The 22,932-nt window shown below is 37.2% G+C and overlaps 1 protein-coding gene across 9 annotated transcripts in view; it reads left to right on the top strand.

Annotated features, from left to right (window-relative positions):
• Nucleotides 1-22,932, top strand: part of PPP3CB (protein phosphatase 3 catalytic subunit beta) — a 46,162-nt gene that overhangs the window by 18,698 nt on the left and 4,532 nt on the right. For 5 of the 9 annotated variants that reach the window (XM_075216534.1, XM_075216529.1, XM_075216537.1 and 2 more), the window contains 11 exons: nucleotides 4,350-4,474; nucleotides 5,477-5,588; nucleotides 6,266-6,411; nucleotides 9,129-9,268; nucleotides 9,351-9,428; nucleotides 9,512-9,606; nucleotides 9,958-10,083; nucleotides 11,344-11,421; nucleotides 13,490-13,516; nucleotides 18,061-18,145; nucleotides 21,306-21,403. In XM_075216534.1, the coding sequence (XP_075072635.1) occupies nucleotides 4,350-4,474; nucleotides 5,477-5,588; nucleotides 6,266-6,411; nucleotides 9,129-9,268; nucleotides 9,351-9,428; nucleotides 9,512-9,606; nucleotides 9,958-10,083; nucleotides 11,344-11,421; nucleotides 13,490-13,516; nucleotides 18,061-18,145; nucleotides 21,306-21,403 (1,110 nt within the window). The remainder of the gene's footprint in view (nucleotides 1-4,349; nucleotides 4,475-5,476; nucleotides 5,589-6,265; nucleotides 6,412-9,128; nucleotides 9,269-9,350; nucleotides 9,429-9,511; nucleotides 9,607-9,957; nucleotides 10,084-11,343; nucleotides 11,422-13,489; nucleotides 13,517-18,060; nucleotides 18,146-21,305; nucleotides 21,404-22,932) is intronic. The other 4 variants (XM_075216530.1, XM_075216535.1, XM_075216531.1 and 1 more) reach the window with 2 other exon arrangements.

The following is a 22,932-nucleotide window of genomic DNA, read 5'->3' as shown; positions in this document are numbered from 1 at the left end:
AGCCCCTAGGCTCAACCTAGGGTATACGGAAAATCCTCAAATGTTCGACGAAGTGAAAAGTTCTGCTGCAGAATCCACTTTGAGAGACAAGTATACTTAGTTTTCGTAGACGATGCAGTACTGTTGTCCTTGTTTGTTTTTTTTATTCTAAGATGATAGGCTTGTCTACAAGGTACACAACTCAAGTGAATATTCTGCTTGTCTTATACGACATACTCATATGTTCATTTATTGGTAAGATGCTGGATTTCCTTCCCCAACACAGTGTCCCCTTAGATAAACAACCAACCCCCACATTCCCCAAGTACACAGGATGTATTGGCTTCGGTTTTTGGAAGGCACACCCTGCCATTCAGGCTGTCTTTTCCTCCTCCTTTCTCCTAACCCCTTACTAACCCTCCCCACCTCTCCCCCACCTTCCCCGCTCTAGCTTGTCCTTCCACTACCTCTCTTCTATGGCTGCGATTTTTCTTGGTTTTGCTTCCATTGGTGCCAGACATGACCCTGTCCATTCTCACCATTACCCTTAATGGTTTCTACACTCCACAGAATTGTTCCAATATCTAAAGCAACACTCTCAGCAGATTGTTATGCTTCAAGAAACACATTTTCAGCATACGCATCCAAATCTACACTGTAAGGCATACCCTCAGGTATACCATTCTACATCTCCTCGTAAGGTTAAGGGTACAACCATCCTCCTCCACCATTTCCTCCCATTGACAATTGACTCTTCCTATGCAGACTCTCAGGGACGATTTAACATCCTAACTGGTTCTCTACTACAAACACCTATCACTCTAGCAACAGTATATGCTCCTAACACCTCACAGAACTCTTTTTTTATTTTCACGCACTTCTTTGCCAGATTCTCTCGAACAGAGTTTAGTAGAATACTAATAGGAGACTTAAATACCATCTTAAATATACACTTAGATTGATCACAACCCATATCGCGCGGCACTCAAACTGCTTGGGTAAGCAAATTAAATACTTTGCTTACCCAAGCCAGTCTCTGTGATAAATGACGGGTACTATTTTCAAATGATAGAATCTATACACACTACTCAGTACCGCAGTGCATGTACTCCCAAGTTAGATATGTTTTTTTGTAGACGCTCACACAACGCGATTCCTGAAGTCACCGTTCATTACACCAGTTTCCTGGTCGGATTACTCAGCTATCATGTTGCATCTTGACGTTCTGCCGCCCTTCACACCATGTTTTCGATGGAGACTAAATGACCATTTGTTTCTGATAAAGGATAACGGCACAATTCAACAAGCTCTCCTAGACTTTCAAACGGACAGTGACCGAGAAGATATTACCCCCACTATTAAACCACACAAACCCCCCCCCCCACCAACAGGCGATTCTTAGTTTGGAAACCCAAATACAGGCTCTTACAACCCAACACCAAAAATACCCTAAGCTCAAAATCTATATTAAGCTACTGCCCATATGTAACTACTCGCCTCACTCAACTGGTTCTCTTCCATTCCCTATACTTCAAAAGACTATGGGTCAACATTGAAGCCAACCTTTTACAACTACTCACCTTACACTCTACTATGGATATCCATTGAGTACCACCCGCCACTCTGCCTCCTACTATCCTTCACACGCTTTTACCTTCAACTGTGGGACTACTGCACATGCACATTCCAATTGATACAGAACCCTGACATTATGTTTCCACTATGGAACAACCTGCTCTCTCCCTGACGACAACAACAATCGTCCTTTCAACACTAGTCACGTCGAGGACTTCAGTATCTGACAGACATAGTTCCTATGCGTATATTCCCTGAGTTTGTGGACCTTTGACGGAGATACGATATTCGACATGCCCGTTATTTTTTCAATACCTTCAACTGCGACATCTTTACCACTCTATTCCAGCATTCAGGTTGATATATCAATTTACACATCTAGAATCTTTCTGTAGGAGTAAATCCCTTCCAACTGGCTCAATCTCCACTTTTTATTGCCTTTTGGTGGCACATAGTCAACCTGTCAAGGACCGCTATTCGCTGAAGTGGGAGGAAGACCTAGGGGTAGCGTTGGAAGTGGATGTTTGGTCTAAGATCAGGGCACCAGTTGCTAAGAGCTCCATCTGTGTACGTACTAAGGAGAACTCCTACAGACTATTATATAGATGGCATCTGGTCCCCACCCGACTAGGCCATATATCCTGACGCCTCTAACCACTGTTGGAGGTTTTGCGGGCAAGATGGTTCATTCCACCATATTTGGTGGTCCTGCCCTAAGGTCGCAAGATTCTGGAAAAAGGTTCACAATTTCCTCAGTCACCTCTTTACAACTCCCTTCCTGTCCCTTCGATTCACTCCTACACAGACCCATATCTGATACGGATAAGTTTATGTCGGCGCTTGCGAGTCGCATCCTCCATGCCACCAAATGTGCCATAGCAGTAAAGTGGAAACAACTTGAAACCCCTGTCCTACCTGAAATAATACATAGAATTTGGCAGACCTATCACTGTGAACACATCACAAGCATCATCAATGCCCGTCTCAGCAAATTCTGCACCATTTGGAGCCCTTGGCTCTCCTCACAAGGAACGGTCCAGCCATAATCCGCTTAGCATGGAGACCAAAGCTTTTAGTAGTAACTTTAGACTATACGCAGGACACACAATGTTCTCCCAGGTGCCAGGCAAGGCAACTTCCCCATCCCACCCTAAACCTTCCCTACTAACATTTCCTTGCTTCCACCCTTCCTCCTTTCTCCTTCCTTATCTCGCTCCTCTTTGTCTCTCCTTACCTTGTTCTTTTTCTCTCTGCTTCCTTTAATACTCTTTTACTTGATGAACGTTTAATGTAATTTTGACTTCATCTTGTAAAAATGTTGAAATACTTCCTAATAAAATATATTTAACAAAAATAAATAGTAGCAATTAAAAAGAGGGAATTTTTTTAAAAAAAAATAGAGAGAAAAGACAGACTGAACCTAATTTAAATGCAGCGGATAAGTGTAGACTGTAAAGGTGTAAAAATATGATAAAATGACCAATGCTTACAATGCAACGGGTGATGTTTATAGCCCTTATATATAATCTTTCTTTTTGTTATATATATTTTTTCTCCCCCCGCCCCCCCCCTCCCATTTTTAGTTGCCACTATTTATTTATTTATCTATTTAATCATTGTTTTTGGTTTTCGTTCTGCTGATTTTCCTATGGGCATTAAGGATTTTAATTGATATTAATATTTTACACTTTTTACTTTTGTGCCACATTGTTCCATATTCACTCCATTACAACTATTGCATACTGGTTTTATATAGTTCTGCTCTAGTACACTACACAGAGTTATTTGCACTCCCCAATGGCAGGATATTCTGTATTTTCTTAAGAGAAGCAGTAGCTATATACAGAAATTTTCCAAGCAGGAGTGCTCTTCATTATATCTTAATAAAACATAAAAATGCGCTACCTGTTTGAAACAGGGCAATGAGCTCCTGTAACCTGTTGCTTGTCATGTTCTAGTCTGTGTAAAAGTAAAACAGTAGAAACTTATACACTTGGTGTACCTGCAAAATAAATAGTTATATTTGTATGTGTGCACACTCCTAGTAAATTGATATAGTTTCTTGCCTATTGTGTTTTGATACACACATTTAACACATTGCTCTTCAAGACCTCTGTGAAAATAAATCCAAGAATAAACTGCTAGTCATCCTACCCATTAGCGTCTATTTCCTGTGCACATAAAGCTTTCTTTAGATGTCCCCTCCCTTGTTCGTCTACCAAGAATTAGTCCCTAGACCGCAGTGGCCAGAAATGTTGTTCTTTGTTTATCAGAAATACCACTGATGTCCTCACCAAGGTTTTCCATAATGCCATTTAAGTAGGCCATAATAACAGTATCTGATGCTTGAGAACTTTAAATGGTGGAAACCAGTGTTAATGGTTCTCATTCATGCAGCCAGAAACCTACTTTCCTTTGCAGCGCTGAATCACATCTCTCCTACTCCAGAGACATGCATAGCACCAAATGACATCTGCAGAGCACTTTATTATATGTCTGCCAAGGCCTAGCTATGTACAGCAAATGGGTGTCCCGTAGGAGGGACCTACTCCAAACTACTTTTAGTGAAAATTGGTAAAATTCAATGTTTGTGGATTAACACATTTTAGGCTGCAGGTGGGTGCATTATAAGTAAGGGTGTACAGGCTGTTGTAATGTGTTGTTATAAGCTGTGAAAACATTTACACAAATTAATTTGTCAGAGAATATACTCATTGTTGTTCGGATTACTTAGAATGTTGCAAAGTAATTTTTTTTTTTTTTTTTTAATGATTCCATTCTGTTTTTTATCCTAGTTTGTGGTGATATTCATGGTCAGTTTTTCGACTTGATGAAGTTGTTTGAAGTGGGAGGATCGCCAGCTAGCACAAGATACCTCTTCTTGGGGGACTATGTAGACAGAGGTTATTTTAGCATAGAGGTAAATGATCTTTTCTATGCAACTATAATTTCAAACATTATTTCATTTATTTTAGATGTATTTAAATTCAGCTTTACCGTGTCTTCTAGATCAGTAAAAATATAGTTTTGGTTCTTATTTTCTGTGTTTTTCTTGTGAATTCAACACCATATGAATCTTTTTTTTTTTAAAAAAAAAAATAAAGTATGCCTTTATATTGAAGTGTTTAAAAACATTGAAACCCTTCTGTGGAATGTGCAGCGTTTAACAGAGAATTTTGACATTTACAACTGGCCTGTTGTATTTAACTGAGCAATCTACTTGCCACAGTGACTGATCTAGTCACTTGAAGTAAAAGTGTCTAACTGGAGCATTTGGCCCTTACATTTGCTGTTACGTTGGTATTAACACAGTCTAGCTTTTATTGTATGGCATTTAATATTTACACAGCCTGTCTAAGTTGGCATCACTACTGTAGAGAATGTACTACTTTTTAGTTTGTTTGAAATGCCATCTTTGCTACTTACACATTAAATGGAATACAGTAGGCGTAAATGGGGATGGAAAAGGGATACTTGTTCACAGAAAACAGCTGCTGCAAGATTTGTCTAAAGAACGTTTTGAACCATGAACCAAACAGGACAAGTTGTCTTTAGTTACAAATGGAAGAAGGAAGGTTTCACCATTGGCATAGGAAGAGGTTCTTTACTGTAAGGGTTGTTTAAGCTGTGAAATTCCTTCTTTCCACCTCATGAGGTGGTGATGGCAAATTCACTAAGATAATTTAAAAATGGATTATGTAGCTATAATTAGTAGAGAACATTATGGGCATGGTGGATCCTTGGAATATGTTCAATTGGCATTTTTAGAGTTAAGGAAGTTTTTTCCCCTATGTGAGACTAAAACCCCACTGGGGGTTTTGTGTTCCTTTTTTATATATACATTTATATAATACTAAAATAAGTCCCAACATATTTTTAGTCAAGGAGCTAGATTGTTTATTTCCCTTTTTCATAATTACAGTGTGTGTTGTATTTATGGGTCCTGAAGATTCTGTACCCCAATACGCTCTTCCTTTTGAGAGGCAATCACGAATGCAGGCACCTTACAGAATATTTCACTTTTAAGCAAGAATGTAAGTAAACATCTTTTTTTTGTTTGTTTAAGATAAGTTGAGTCACACTTTATTGACTATGCATTCATTCTTAGCAGACTTTGTGCAAATAAATCACTTGATTAACTTTGGGATTCATCAGCATTGCAGTTAGTTTTCCTCAAATACATAATCTATCATAAATCCCTTGTTTTTTCAAAATGTTTTATTCTATATATTGGGAATAGTGACCCAAGGCATGCAGATTTTTTGCGTCTAAATGCTGTGTCTGTGATTTATTATTTGCTACCATTTACTGATGGACCCATCTGACAATTGAAGCAGCTGCATACAGTAGTATGGAGCTTACAGGGTATCTGTGAAGAAACACAAATTAGCCTGCTCCTGATGACTCTCAAAATGGATGATGAACAAGGACATACTTTCCTACATTTCCTCCTATTTCTTATCCATTTAGTAAAAAACAAAACAAACCCATCATGATACTTAAGATCCTGTTACTATATTGCCAATGATTGTATTCCCTGCCACAACCACACGTGACCAGTGGCCTATTAATGCAGCACTGAGTAGTATCACCGAAGCCTATCGTTTGAAGAGTAAGAGAAAACTGAATTAACCGCATTACTTTGTTTAATGTTTAACAATATAAATACTTACCAGTGATTTTAGTACTGAACAATGCGTTTTCTCTTTAGGTAAAATAAAATATTCAGAGAGGGTATACGAAGCCTGTATGGAAGCATTTGATTGTCTTCCTTTAGCTGCACTTTTAAATCAACAGTTTCTTTGTGTCCATGGAGGACTTTCCCCAGAAATACACACGTTAGATGACATAAAAAGAGTGAGTATATTTATATCCAGTAAGTATGCTCTTGTGTATAAGAACGTTTTTGAAAATGTCGTTGCTCATGTAACTTATAGTGAGAATTCAGTGTAAATATTACTTTTTATACTTTCTAATTGATCCAGAACTTAATGTGTATTCGTTTGGAATTGTATACCTTTCCATGAATTTTGCAGTCCGCTTATATAGGATAATTCTGCCCACTTTGGGAGCGATAATCATAGCAGCCTCCAGTCTGCATAAGTGGATTACCAATATTCTACCCACTGGCAACTTTCACATATGTGGATATATACAGAGATGTAGAACCCCCTACTTAAAATCTAAAAACATAAAATCCTAGTGCTCTTATACAGGTCAAGGAATTCCAATATGTCTTCTAATATTCTTTTATTACAGAATAGTGGATTACTTACAAAATCCATATATTACTTATGGGCACAGCTATGCATAGACATGCAAATGTGTGAATATATGCATATACACCTTAATATAGGTTGGGAAAATGCAGTTTCCAGTTCCCGATAAGCACAGTGGGTATGTTCTAGACATGAACACCCTCTTTAGAAACAAGATATGTTTTTTCTATGAACAAAGGGCACAGGTTGGCAGTTATATAGCATTTTGCTTACTGATACAAGGAAACTGCTTGCATTCTAGCAGGTAATACTATTGGACACAGGTGATATAAGGTTGGAAAAGTGGGCTTTGTATAACCTACATTTATATGTGGTGCACACAGATTACATAGTGTGTCTATGATAACAATATATTTTACAAAATATTCTTTTATAATTGGATATATTTTGCCTAATGTAGAAGCTAAGTACTTTGAAAGCAACCAACATGACATCGAATACCCTTTGCATTTTACAGTACAACATTATTCCTTTTAATATACAAGTTCAATTAGCATGAAAAGGGTGATTCTTGTGGAACATGTTTATAATAAGTCATGTAACAAAGTGGAATCACCAAGTATGAGGGTAAATGTTCTATTTTCATTTGAGAAATCTGAATGCACCATTATATGTTGGTAAAGCTTTGCAATGTTTCCTACATATACCACCAGTTGTGCACCCCTTGCAAATTCAAAGGCCTACATATGTTAGTTGCATAAATATTTTCTTCGCACCAAGCCCTCCTTTGTCCCTAAGGTTGTTTCCTGCTTTCATTTAAATCACAAAATTGTTGTCCCTAGTATTCCTCAAAGTTTTAGGTCACTAGATTAGTCTTTGTTGCTTCTAGATGTAGTCAGGGCCCCTATATACTATGTTGACTGCACAGCCATATTGCGCAAAACTGTAGATCTTTCTGTGTTTTATGACGCAAAAAAACGAGGTTGGCCTACTTCTAAGCTTTCTTTAACTCTGTGGATTACTTCCACCATCAAGCTGGCTTACTCGAGGTGAGATAGGTTGTTGCCAGGAGGTTTGTCGGCTCATTCCACTAGGGCTTTGGGTGTTTCCTGGGCGGCACATCACAGAGCTTCTGCTGAACTGCTTTGCTGGGCAGCTATGTGGACATCTGTTCACACCTTTGTAAAATTCTATAGGTTGCAAGGCTTTGCTTAACAGAATGCCAGCTTTGGCCATAGGCTTTTGCCTGCAGCTGTGTCAGTCCAGTCCCTCCCTTAGGGGACAGCTTTGGTAGGACCCCTATGTATTGCAGTGTCCCCTAATTGGACATATGAGATAATAGGATTTTAGTACTTAACGTAAAATCCCATTCTTGTAGCTCATTGGGGGACACTGCGATACATAAGGGTATGTGGGCAGGAATCCAGGCACTTACAGTTGAATCTGTGAGTGTAACTCCACCCCAGCTATACTCCTCCCATAGGAAGGATATTCAGTTTATGTCTAACAAAGCCCAAATGAGGCCGTGTAGGGTTAACTAACCACAACAACACCGTCAACCATACAACATTCAAAGCCAGGGTGGGTGAGCAGTGTCCCTCAATGGACTACGAGAAATTCTCCCAGCACATTTCTACTACTATTTCTTGTACGTAAAAATGCATAAATCTTACACACATTTGCAAATGCATGATAAGCCACCCGTCTCATCACGGTGCTTCTGCTAATAGAGTGGTCCTAACTCTAATCAATGAGATTCACTATTTTTGGGTCGTACATGTGGCTTTAAATTGAGAGCTAACTTGCCAAGAGGTACCCAAAGAGCCTCAAAAGGCAGTATAGCACCAGCACTCCCCATCACTATTGATACCAGAGCATGCCTCTTTATTTTGAAGGATTATTGATGTAAAGAGGAACTCCATCCACAACTTTTATTTTAACAATAAACCACCCTCCAAACAACCTGCCACCACCTGTGGTTTAGGAGAAACTCTCCCTATTGGGTAGTGCTCTCCCATGGTGCTCCAGGTCTTATAGTCCCGGGTTGAAAGTAAATAATAAACACAGGTTGTCAAGGTGCTTTGTCCTGTACATTTACATACAAGGCTTAGGGCCTTGGCGTGTAATTAGACTGCAGGCACTGGCAGGAGGTGAGTTTCTCCAAAACTGCCAGTTTGGGGTGATTTATTGCAAGAAATAAAAAATGTGCCTGTTCTTTTAGTAAACAATTCACCTTTCTCTGTGGTGCTTTCACCCCAAAGAAAAGCTTGTAGGATAATCAAAATGCTTAATTTGTAAAGTTTTTTTATACTGTCCAAGACCATTTAACAAACTTGAGGTCTCTCCTGTTTGTAGTTAGACAGGTTCAAAGAACCTCCAGCATTTGGCCCAATGTGTGACTTGTTATGGTCTGATCCCTCAGAAGATTTTGGTAATGAGAAGTCGCAAGAACATTTCAGTCATAATACTGTCAGAGGGTGCTCTTACTTCTATAGGTATGTGACGACTTTCCAAGTATATAAGGTTTACTTTATTAATGGAACGTGTGATTCATTTTTTTTATTTTTTTTAATTAAGTTACCCAGCTGTTTGTGAGTTTTTGCTGACTAACAACCTGCTGTCAATCATCAGAGCACATGAAGCGCAAGATGCAGGGTAAGACCATGATTGATTCACTTATATAGCAGTCTACATTCTGACAAATTCAATTGATTCACATTTGCATTTCTTTATTGCAGTTATCGAATGTATAGAAAAAGTCAAACGACAGGATTCCCTTCTTTAATTACAATATTTTCAGCACCTAACTACTTAGATGTCTACAATAATAAAGGTATGTTTTCATTTCTCTACATTAATTCCAAGGGTGTACAGTATTTAATTGTGCTAAATACAGATATAGAGAAAAATGTTGAGTTTATGAAAATATTAATACACTCATGCTTAATGTGATTGTCCAGCCAGAGCCATTAATGGTTTAGCACTGTGGAAATTGCAGGTGACATTTGAGAGGGAAGGAGGAGAATGATGTCTTGGTTATTGGGGCCACATGGTTAGTAGCTCCAACACAACAGACAAACCCTTTAAAGATTCTTGTCTATAAATATATATTTTAAACTAAAATGCTTCTTATGATTGATTTTTAGGAGGTTACGGCTCCTAATAATTTACTCTCAAATTGCAGCTGCTGTATTAAAGTATGAAAATAATGTGATGAATATCCGACAGTTCAACTGCTCACCACACCCGTACTGGCTGCCAAATTTCATGGATGTCTTCACTTGGTCATTGCCATTTGTTGGCGAAAAAGGTATAGTGCTCACTATTTCAGTCTTTAATTTTGAGTGTTTTACTAAATGTGTATCCTTTGTTAAGTCAGTGGTTGGCATTAAAATGTCTACTCATATTCATGTTTGATAAGTTATTAATGCTTGTTAAACAAAAAAAAAGTTTATTATAGCATGTTGTTCAATAATCTGTATATCAGAGACAGGCAACCTGATACACTTCAGTGGCGCATGTTGTGGCCCTCTAACCTTCAGAAGTATTTATGGACGGTCAATGGTCTAAGGACTAGTAACATCAGTGAAGCATACATGTTTCAAGTAAAGCAATAGGCTGAATATTGTGCCCACAAAATAGTTATGGGCACTTTTTAGATCACTGATGCATTTCAGGGCGGCCCTCTTACCTTTAAAAGGGCCAAACAAAACTCCTTAATCTCGGCAATAAGTTAAAACAACATATTTAATCAAAGAGACACCTATCTGTAATAACATCAGCAGGTGTTTTATGTGTTACAAACTATAAGAAACAAATCTGACAAAACAGGAAGGAGCTGTGGGCCGCAGGTGGTTGTTGTCCATCACTGGTGTAGATGGTCATAGAATAAATTCAAACAATACAGGGCTGCCTTTGACTTTGTAAACATGGTGCCCTAACTGCTAAATGTGATGCTACAAAGTGGCTGGGGGATAATTTCTATAACTAGTTACCCCTCCCAGTGCTGCTTCCTCTGGTTCCGTTGGTGATACATGGTGAGTCATTCTAGTTATGTACAGAATGTATTCTACAAATTTCATGATGACGTGCACTAATGCAGAAGAGTAACAACGCTAGTAATTGTTTCACATCTATCCGAGTAGTTGATTATTGGATAACGGACATGTTTTATAAGTAAAAAAATCCTGGTGACAGGGTTTGTTTTAGAGGAGGCCCTACATGTTGCTTTTAAAGTGACTATTTTTTTATTACAATGTTTTATTAACTTTTTCTGAAAAATGTCCTGATGTTCTTTCCTTCTTTATTGTTGTCCAATTTATTTGTCCATACAATCATGTTGTTAAATCCATAGTGTATAACTTTTTTTGGGATTGGGTTGCTTAACAATTTCTTAACAATCAGTGCTTCTATTTACTTTTTTGTTTGAACAAAATTGTTAAAAAAAAATAAAGCTCTATACAACATGAAGGCAAGTTCCATGTAAAATAGAAATAAATGCCATGTTTTTGTTTTTTTGTGACCTGTTTTGCGGACTGCTCGAACACATACTTTGCTCTGTTCAACACAGTTACAGAGATGCTGGTGAATGTTCTCAGCATTTGCTCTGATGATGAATTAATGACAGAAGGAGAAGACCAATTTGACGGTAGGATCATTTTAATATTTCTGTATTTTTCTAAACAACTAGTTTATCTGTATTTCACAACATACCTTGGGTTTTATCAATGTCAATGGGAAAATTTCAGCTTATTAAAACTTTAGACAAAACTTTAGTCTTTTTTTTTTTTAATATACATAAATAGGACTCCCTAAAAACAAACCCAAAGCGTGCACAAAAACACGTCTCTTGATGCATCATTTATGCATTGAGCGGGGTTGCATTACATTGAATGAAAGGGAAAAACTTTACCTTGCTGCATTGGAAAAAGGTCAGCTGTACACACATTCTGTGCATAGTGCTATAAAAATCAATGCATTCTAATTTGCATGTGTCCAAAATACAGGAAAATTGGATACAAAGTATACATGTGAATTAACCAACGAAGTGGAAGCATAATTAGACCCGTAGCTGTCCAACATGCAGGCCAATAAATAATTGGGTTTTTTTTCAGTAAGATCCCATTGCATCAGATATAAAAGCTTGATAAAGAAAGTGCTTTTACTGTATAGTGAAAAGCTACTATTACTTTGCATTATTAATGATAACGTATCTCTGTTTTGTAGTTCTAATAACTGTTTATTGATTCAGATTGGTAGTTAGCTACATTTGTTAAAAGATAGAATAATTGAAGATTTCCCCCTATTCTTTTACACCCGATTTTACCTAATAGAGCCTAACTGATGATAATATTGTAATTAAAGTGCTCAGAGATAAAATACTGTTACATATACTTAATGGTTACACTCCCTTGCGTGGAAGGGCATAATTTTCCCAGTGCTAGTTTAATGTATGAAATTGTTGTATTTTTTTTAAATTTGGTTCTATTATTCCTAGAACAATTTGATTCCATTCCCGAGTATTCTCTTTGTTAAACACGCCACTTATGTTGTCTGTTAGGGTCTCGTTCTTGTGGGTAATTGTGAGAATGGGAGATTGTAATCAGAACCTTCTTACTACTTTCCAACTACTGTAACTGACTTAACACTTTTGTCCAAACTTCGGATCACAGTATAAATACAGCTGCACTAGTAATCTAACTACTAAACTATGGAATGATCATTATGTGAATAATGATAGGTGTCACTAGGCCACTGCATTATTTTGCAATCTATGACAATCTAACTGCCAAAATCTAGTACTACTTTACAGATACAAAATGGTGGTTACTGTTCCTGAAATTTCAGCTGTTCTGCGAAACACACCACCTTAAATGGTGAAGTACAATTGTCTCTAACACATTGTAGTGCACACCTATTTTCATTGAGTGTAAACCAAAATGTGCTTATTTAACTTGATGTACTGAAATATTATGCTTATTCTATTTTCATGTGCTTCCAAATTTACTGAGCTGTGTCCTGATCACTGTTGTGCCGTTTACATTTACCATGTTGCTATCCAATAGTTTTGCATTGTTAGAATTGCACATTATTTGATCACTACGCAAGCCTCAACAGCTGCAACTTTCTCATTTCCATTGTTCTGTTCACATTCTTAAGCATGCAGTCCTTATAAAATAGGATCTGCCATCTACTTTTCCATATTATAATTACATACAAGTGGCGCAGGCTTTTACGATATGCTTTAGGGAAAACCATTGTGTACGCTTTCTGTAAAAAATTATCCCGTGATCCGAAACCCTGTGCTGCTGATAGCATGTCAAATTGTTAACATTAAACTTTTTACATTCTTTACTGTACTTTTTTTTTTTTTTTTTTTTTTTAATATGCTGTTCTTTTTACTCCCACTGCTAAAAGAAAAAAGCAACATAACAGCATGTTGATGGCCCTTTGGCCATGAAGGGGTTAACGCTTTGCTGTACTCGTGTCTTGCACGAGACTCAACACTATTTCATTCTATACTGAATTAATATATTGCCACCATTTTCAAGAGTCCTAGAGTTTCAGCTTCCCCATTTTTTTTCCTATTTTTTTTTTCGCCAGTCCACCATCATTCTTGCTACTGCCAAGTAAAAATCTTTTTATTTTTTTTGTTTGTCTCACTCACCTATTTCTCCATCGTTCACTTCCTTTTTTTCTGGACTCTCCATCTGAAGAACGACTCATATATGGCAATAGAAAAGGTACAGACCAGACAGAGCACCTTTGTTTTGAAATATGACTTCCCAGTTTTTTTTGGATTTGCTACACAACACATTTAAATGATGTTACATGTCAGCTATACGTGTAGCATTTTTCTTGTTTCTGGTTTCCCCCTCCTTTATATTAGTATTTGGTTTTATTGCTTACACATTTTCCTGAGAGCATTTTAATATTATTTGCGTTTTGCACCACTCAGAAGTCATATTCCTAGACATCTGTCTTTCTGTGCATGACATTTTCTCTTATGTTTCATTCCATTCTTTTCATTCGTAAATTTCATCTTCTTTGTATCTAACATTCTGTATCGTTGGCCCTGCATGACTAGGGGAACATTTCCATTTGTGTGTTTCCTGCTTCATGGTCTTAGTTCTGGCCATTTTTTGTTTTCTTTTACATTTCTGCATGTGAAGTGTTTCCAGACTATACTATCATTTTAGATTGATGTTTGTGAAGGTCTGGGGTGGGAAATTGTAAGCATTGCCACTATGTAGCAATGACTTCAGTAATGATGTTTTAGATAATTTAAGATTTATCATTTCACACCTCTAAATACAAATGTTTTTTGTTAGAGATGTTTATTCCCGTTTCTTCCATTGTGGTACACACTGTGTGGTTACAATGGGAAATGTTTGACACATATTTGATTGCGAATGCATGTTGGCAGGATTTATCCTTAGTTAAGTGCAGGTATTCCTGGTGGTGGTCTCAAACAGAGGTTCCTTAGTGACTTTGTAGAAATGCAGTTATCATCTGTAGCAAGTTTTGATTAAAAAATGCATCTTCATTTAGCTCTTTCATATAACTATTATGTATCAAAAAACTTGTTTTTGTTTATCAAATCAGTTAAAAAAAAACCAAACTGAATCAGATCTATAGAAAAATATTCTATATCAACTAAGAAGTCCATAGTCCAAGTAAACTCTAGCCACTGAAGATACAAACAGAAAGCATTGTTGTGCTTCTGCCATTACAGTTGTCACCTAATGTCATATTAGCACAGTTGAGTTTTTAGTCTCCTAAAAGTAATTTATGATAGATTGTCAAGTACTCTTAAATAACATGGTTTAGAAGATGTTCTTTTTTCTAAGCACCCCCCCCCCCCCCCCTTCCCTCAGTGATAATCCTAAAATCTGATTGTTTAGGGTACTTGAGCAGGGTCATTTTTTTTTACACAGAATGTATTTGCATTCTGGATAATTTCTCATCAGCATTTGTAAAAATGCTTACTTGAATCATGTTGATATGTTTTAAAATAATTCTCCGTTTCATCTTTACTACATATAATAAAGTATATACTATATTTGCAATTTAATGACACTCAATAGTAACTTCCTTTTTATTTAACTTTTCTTCATGTAATTGTCCAATAATATTTATAGGAATGCCTAGTTATTCAGTTAGATTGAAAGATGTGCATGACCCATATGTAAGTAGGCATCTATATGCAATTTTTTTTGTCTTTCAATGATCCGAATTCCCAGTGCTGCCTCACTTAAGGATGGCTCGAACAGAAAATGCAAAGTCCTCTTAAAGTCTATTTCTGGACTACTAGACCTCAGACCCATTTTGGCTTCAGTCCTGGTTAACAAATTCATTATTAAATGGTCAGAACAGCTTTCAGACAGCCTTGACTCCTGTACTACAAAGTCCAATTTAATGACTTTGGCTGATCGTATCAGGAAGTACTTCAGCATTGTGGCCTTGGATGCCAGTCTTATCACTGCCAATATTTCCGTTTTAGCTATGTGTGGCCTGTAGGATTTTCTGGCTCAAGGTGAAGGATGCTGATCCAGAATACAAAGAGAACTCTGGAGTCCCTTCCATTTACTGGTCCCGAGTTGGATAAAATGATCAACCAGGCAACTGAGGGAAGGAGTTCGTTCCTGCTTGTTAGTACTTCTAAACTGACAAGTCTGAGGCTTTGATACTTTCATTCTGTTGCAAGAAGGAGTTCTTATTTTAGGAAAAAGTTTTCTGCTCTCTGTGGGGGACAACAAAAAAGACTTGCTTGGACTGGAAAGAGACTCAGAGAAACAAACTGCATGATGGGATCTCCTGTGGTGGGAGCCTATCTTCTTCTATTCAGTGATCAGTAGTTCACTACCACTTTAAATTCCTGGGTGAGAGGAATCCTAGATCAGGGCTACGTTTTGGATCTGGTGATTTTTCAAAATCGGTCTTCACAGGGACATAAAACAAGAACTGGCCATGTTGGAGGCGTTGGAGTCTCCTCAGGCGGGAAATCTTGCCAGTACTACTGTACATGAGCAGAAAAGATAGGGGTTCTATTCAAACCTGTTGCTGGTTCAGAAACCAGACTTGTCACGTTCTGAATTTGGATCACTTAGAGATTCCATCTGTCAATTCGTAGATGGATGTTTGAGATCTATGATGAATGGCGTGGAAAAGGGCAAATTTATGGTATTCTTAAACAACTTGGATGCATACTATATGCATCAATGTGGGAGGGTCATCTGTGCCTTCTCAGATTTGTAGTCCAGTCACAACATTACCAATTTAATGTACTTCCCGTAGGTCTAGCAGTTGCTCGAAGATCTTTACAAATATCATGGCACCGATGGGGGCTCTCAGGAGCCATAGGCGTGACTTTAATTCCTTTCTTGAAAGACCTGCTACTCAAATCAGGTTCTTCTCCAATTCTCTGTGCCCACATCCAGATGCTGTCCAGATTCTAGAATCTCATGCTCTACATCCCAGATAATTGTCCCTTGATCCAGTAGTATTCTTACAGATAGTCGAAAGGTGGGTTCAACCAGATGTCGACATGATGGCATCTTGTAAAAGTAATTTATGATAGTTTGTCAAGTACTCTTAAATAACATGGCATCCAAAGGCATCTCTAGTACACACATTCTGTTCCGTGGAACTTTCGACTGGTTTACCTTTTTCTTCCAGTGGTAATGCTGTTGAGCGTTCTAAAAAAGTTAAAAAGACAAAAGGTATAAGCAATTTCTAGATTGGCCATGAATGGCTTGGTACACAGAGATTCTAAAGATGGAAACAGGCCAGTCATGGTGTCTTCCATTCCACCAGGTCCTGTTACATGGTGGACCGTTCCTTTATCAAGATTTAACTCTGTCGGCATGGCTGTTGTTGATGCCATTGTTCTTAAAACTAAAGGCTTTTCTGACAGTATAGTGGATATTATGCTAAAAGTTTAAAAAATCAACTTCAGCTAAGAACCTACCATAGCGTATGGAGGATTGATATATCTTAGTTTGAACAAAATGGATCTTCTACGACTCCTTTAAATTATCCAGATAATTTCTCCTCTTCCAGTAAGCTTAGGACAGCAGTTTTCGACTTAGCTTAGTAAATGTTCACATTTCATCCTGAATTTTCTTCCAAAAGAAACTGGCACTGGCCTCAGAAGTACAGACATTTCTGGAAGCTCCTACATGGTCAGCCTCTATATATTCCTCTGGTAGCTCCATGGGATCTTAAGTTAGTCTTGTCTGTTTTAAAACAGCCTCCATTTGATGAAGCCTTGGAATTTGTGGAAGTTGGTAACCTTTCACGGAAGAATTTTTTTCTTCATCTAGATGATCTTTTGTGTACATCTCCCTATAACATTTTTCACGGAGACCAGGCACTGTGTTTGGTACAAAGCCTGTTCCAGAAAATGTCAGAACACCATATTGGTGAGTGCCTCTTAGACGGCGCAAGTTATGACCTTGTTTCATGGTTTCAGTGTCCTCCAATGTCTGTGTCCCTCTCCCTCTCTCCTTTAGTGAGGTAACATTTTCCATGGGAAACATTGTTTCCCTGACATTTGGGTCCTTCAGCTGTGAGAGATAGAGATTAAATATGTGCTTGTAGATTTCTCACAGCTAAAGTGACAGGAAAAACAAATTTCCTATATATCTTTATACTAGCTTCTAAATAATTGAATTTCCCTGCCTGGATAAATACAGCATTGGTAATGCACAGTGTGACCTCTAAATTTGGACATATTTAAAATGAACATGCTGTGAACATGTAAGTAAACTAATTTCAGTGAAACAATGCAGCATGTTTATCTTGTGTCTGAATCATGACATTTTGTCTTAGGTGTTATTAGGTACAGTTCTGACTACAATTTTTTTAGTACTTATGATCCAGTGCATGAGTCGGTGAGTAGCATAGTAAAATAAAACAAAGGCTATAGTTTTATGTTCGATGTAATCCTCTTTAACAGTCATTTCTTTGCCCATCAAGATTCATTTATTGTTCTAACAGTTCAACTTTGTTCTCTGAATGTTCTCACCTACAATGGATCTGACCTTTTAATGGCAAGAATGGAAATGTATTTCCTTTGTTCTGCAGTCTATTTGCTCTGGTTTGTTTTATATTTTGCTTTTGCTATTTTATTTAACTAAAACTATTGGAAGTTTGTGAAAACAAACTTTTAAAAGTGTGTGGTGGTGTGTTGCAGTTTCTGTCAAATTTTCGTAAGATTGTTGTGCTATTCTGTTTATACCCAAGTATATTCCTGAGCTTGAGATTCTTCTTATTCCATTGAAAGTAGGTACAGCTGCAGCTCGTAAAGAAATAATCAGGAACAAAATTCGGGCAATTGGCAAGATGGCAAGAGTCTTCTCTGTGCTCAGGTAAATGAAAATACGTTTCTCATGTCATGATCTGTTAAGGCTGGCTGTCAATCCTAGGACATTTGGATAACTATCAATGAGGCTCTTTTGCACCTATTGTACTTTTATTTCCATTGATTGCTCATGTGTTTTTATAGTACATTTGTAATAAAAGAATGCACCAACTCCAATTTTTTTCCCATCTGTACAACATCTCTCAAACTGCAGAAGTAATGGAATTACCTTTTAGAGGAGTATATTTATAAGCAAAGAAGGAACAAACCAGAAGGAGGAGGAGGCCTTCCAAACAGTGTTGCTCCTGTGTTTTGCTAATGAACAGAAACCTAATGGGGGGTTATTTACTAACCGTTTCATTTTGCAGTCTCTGAACCGCTCTGTTTGAAGGTTTTGGAGAAGAGCCTGCATCATAACTGGCAGCGGTTCAGTATAGTGTTAAAAATTATGGTGTGCTCTGTTTCACAGTTGTGCAGAGGTAATAATTATTTATATAGTGCCACTGTGCTCTTGTCCCCAACCTCTGGAACACACTTGTGATTGTGGTTCACTACCTCTAATTAATTATTACTACCTCCATTGTAATGCAAATTAATAGTCACACTAACATCAGTCAGGCGAATTGGCAAAATTATTCCAAAAATGTTAAAATCTTTATTATGGTAATAAAAGTGGGTGTGACAGAAGACTGGCCAATTTTGCACCCCAAAAGGAGGTGTAGCACTACCTGTGGAGATTTCAAATCCATAAACAAGTTTTCCTGTATAATTCACACTTTTTGTTACTGTGTTTTCAGTAATTGGTTATGGTTTGTTAGGTTTTTTTTTGGGGGGGGGGTCCTGTTGTTTTTTTTGTTTTTTTTGTTTTTCATTGATTAATTTTTCTAATTATTAGTACCACCATGAAGAGATACAATGTGAGAATTTTCAGGTCATGTCCTGGCTAAAACGTATAACAGCATATGTCATAAATAAGTGTTTTTAGTACATAAGCTATCAAAAGTGACCCATCCTTTGTCCTGTGTGAAATGTTATTTGTTTTTGAGCAGTGTTTATGTGTGTGTAACAGTGATGGCTTGCCACCAATATACCTTTGAGAATGAAAATCTAGCATAGTTATTTTAAATCGTGATTATTTTTTTTTCATGTAGTTAACAGAAAGTCTGTGCAGGTTCAATACAGGATTTCAGTTCTGGGTTTTTTTTTCCCACTGACAAAATGTTTTCTGTCTGCTTAGACTCAGAAATGGATTTTGTGTTTTCCTTTCTACATGTGGCCTCCAAAATGCCTATCTGAAAGTGTCTTTCACTAATCAATTGCTAGTTATATATTTGCTACATACTAATACATGCGATTAACATAGGTTGCATTTTTATAATTGAATATAACCTATTTTGAAAATTATCCAAACCTTTTGGCGGTCAGGCCAAATAGCCCAATGTTGGGGATTTATTGTTACAATCGGCTGATGACAATACATACATAGTAATAGTGGTCACACTAGTCAACTAATTCCTGACCATCTTTTGTGAGACCAATGTGATGTGTGGCAAATTTTGCTTGCCCATGTGTGGCCACATTTAGGAGTCCAGTGACAGGTTAAATACAACTTACTTTAAATATCTAAACAGTAATGTCTCTTATGTACCTCAATTTTACAGTATTTCATGTAATCTGCAATGAGTTGAGATGAACAAATAGATTCTGTGTAAGTCCTTAGATCGCAGCCGGCTGCTCATTACAAAGGGGAGCACATCAGCCATTACACTAATAATTAATTTTAGTATGATTTTCAAACTTAACATAAAAGCTATCAGTTTTTAGATAACATAACAAAGAGAACTTTCTGACATCACAGCAATTTTATTCAGTGGGAAGAACCAAGGCCTGTACTATTGAGGGGGCCACTGAGGAGTCAACCTAGTGATCTGATTATTATTTTTTTTTATAAAGTTTTCTGTGATACTACCTCCATTGTGTTTAGCTTTCGTTTTGTTTTTAGACATCTTTTGTGTTAGAAAACAAAGATGGCTTATACCACATGGCATTAAAGCAGTGTTTGGACATTTGCAGAATTATTTTAAAACAATATTTCGACTGCATGATATTAACAACAAATGAAATTATCTTTCATTAGAATTTGTAACTTTCTCTTCAAATGTTTCCTTAAAAACCAAATACATTATGGCTTGGTTTACTGTTTTATGGGAGCAGCTAACCCCAACATGGTGTATTTCTCCTTGGTAACTTACCTTGGAATGTGTTGGGAATGAAGCTTGTGCAGACATCCGTCGTGGGAATACACTAGACAGCATTCCGCTGCCTATAATATCCACACTGTAAGTTCTGAATGGATCCCTTACCAGCCATGCAGCCGATGGGTGGGTACGACATCCAGGAATGCCTTTTTCAGTTATTAATTGGTGCATATCCTGACACCTTGCTCTGCATGCTCGCTTTCTTTTGGATCTTCTCCTCATATTTGTTTTTTGATCTTACTCCTTTAGACTTCCAGAAGAGTCATCCATCCTTTTTTATTTACTATATTGTGTGCCTCTATTCAGATCACTTGGCATGAAACCTTTTACAGTTCTTTTCCAGTCGGATTACACTTTAAGTATTTATACTGTATATTGTGAAGCATTTGAAGTGTGTCTAGGTACTTATGTTCTACAGGTCACTCACTACCAAAAGCAGTGCAACACTTTTTTACTCTGCGGTTCTATAGCTCTTTGTAGGTTAAAGAGGTGGATATGCAGTGTGCCAATGTTCTGGTTTGATTTATGTATTTTAAATGAGCTAGGACACACACTTCCACCAATGCAGGACAGTTCACTAAACCTTATTACTCATGGGTTATATTTGGGTTTATCCTCAGAGAGTATTAACATGTCATAAATTGCTATCAAAACAGTGTAAATATTTCTGCCTCCTATTGTTTTGGTTATCTGTTTTCTTAATTCTTAACCTGTTACAGCATGGGGTGCCTATGCCGCTTTACAGTGGCCGAATTTTGTCTTAGTTTGCAATCTGCTTGCTCTCCCAGAACTTGTCAGTGAATTCAAAATAGTTGATTCGTTCTTTATACTCAAATATGAATCATGCAGACTAAAACATGCTATTTTAATTTTTTTTTGTTTGCCCCCCACCCCATTTGTGTCTCCTAGGGAGGAAAGTGAAAGTGTGTTAACGCTGAAGGGTTTAACCCCTACTGGAATGCTGCCGAGCGGGGTACTGGCTGGAGGACGACAGACTTTACAAAGTGGTAATGATAAACAGCTAGCTGTCCCGCAGATGGACTGGGGCGCACCGCATTCTCTTTCCAATTCTACTGCTAATGCATGCTGGGGATTTCTCATGCTTTTCAGCTCCTGTCTAAGTAGCTAACACTAGTTAGTACTTTGCCCAACCTCTCTCTGCTAGAAATTCATACCAGGGTAGAAACTTTTAGCTTATGTTAATAAAGAATAGTTATAATAAATAGTAGTGAATAATTAAACATTTTAAAAATATAAACCGACTACTAACAAATGTAACCTTATAAAATGTTCAATTGCAGATTTAGAGTTGGAGATCAGTATCATGTTCACAACATACTGCATTTTGGACCCTGGTAGTCTGTGTAAAAAAAAATGTGTGCTTTGTTATATGTGTGTTCTGTAAACTGCCCAACCTCCGAGAAACCTCCTTGTTCTGCTCTGTCTCTGTTCTCTAAGGTGTAGATAATTCTTTGTGTTAGTCTGATTTGTCTAATCCACTCTCTGTATTAATATGTTATTGAAACCATATATGTAAAAGTTTTTGTCTTGTGTTTTAACCTATGGACATCTTACATTTGAGGGTTGTAGTGCATTAGGTGCATTTAAATGTGTATTGTTATAACATTGAAAGAGGATATCAATAAGAAATCTTGTAAATATCAAGCTGAAAGGTATAAAGTGTGCCAGTATTTTTGCATGAAAATAAAGATCTGTACTGACATCAGTTATCTGTTGTATTGAATGAATGTAAAGATCAAATCCTGTATCTTTAAGCATTGAATAATTTGAAAGATTGATTTCTACCTGGAAAGACAAATCTGAAAACTTGCTTCTGTTAGAAGAGTACATAATGTCCTATTGTGCCACTTGTCTACATACATGTTCTGTGATGGAGCAACTAGCAACATTTTTAAAGGAAAAGTAACTAGTGCTGGTGGACAAGTTTGAAATAAATCCGCAACATTAAGTTGAACTAAAACTTATGTTATAGTGTATTTTGATATATGTTAGAGATGTAGGCACTAAACACTTACTGTACAGAAACAGAAGATTTAATCCACTGATACATTAGTGCAGCATTTTACAAATAAGTTTAGAATTGGTGTAATCGCATTGAAATGCAAAAAATGTTTTACTTTTACTCTTTTTATGAGTTCGCTATTTCACATATCCAGCCATTGAAATAACAGTTTTATAGTGTTGGAAAGAAACTGCTATTTGAAGTCATGTTTGTGTGTAGAATATAACATAGAAACACACTGCTGTCCCCACTCCGATGAGCCTGCTGACATAGCAGCAAGGGGACACCACAGTGGAGGGCACAGTGTTACTCTGAGCACAAACACCTCGAGAGAAAAATATCATGTTTGAAAATTGTTTTGATCAAATGAAAGGCTAAGCTGGTTAAGTTTTATGGTAAAGCACAGATCTTTAGAATAAGATTGAGCTGGATAATCTAGTTTCTAACAGTGGGCTGCCATGTTGATGCCCCTAATAATTAGCAGAGTGAATTAAAAAAGAGTCTGTTGTAGCA

This window comes from Mixophyes fleayi, chromosome 6, assembly GCF_038048845.1.
Source record: "Mixophyes fleayi isolate aMixFle1 chromosome 6, aMixFle1.hap1, whole genome shotgun sequence".
NCBI classification, from domain to species: Eukaryota; Metazoa; Chordata; class Amphibia; order Anura; family Limnodynastidae; genus Mixophyes; species Mixophyes fleayi.
This window is presented reverse-complemented; position numbering and strand designations above follow the sequence as displayed.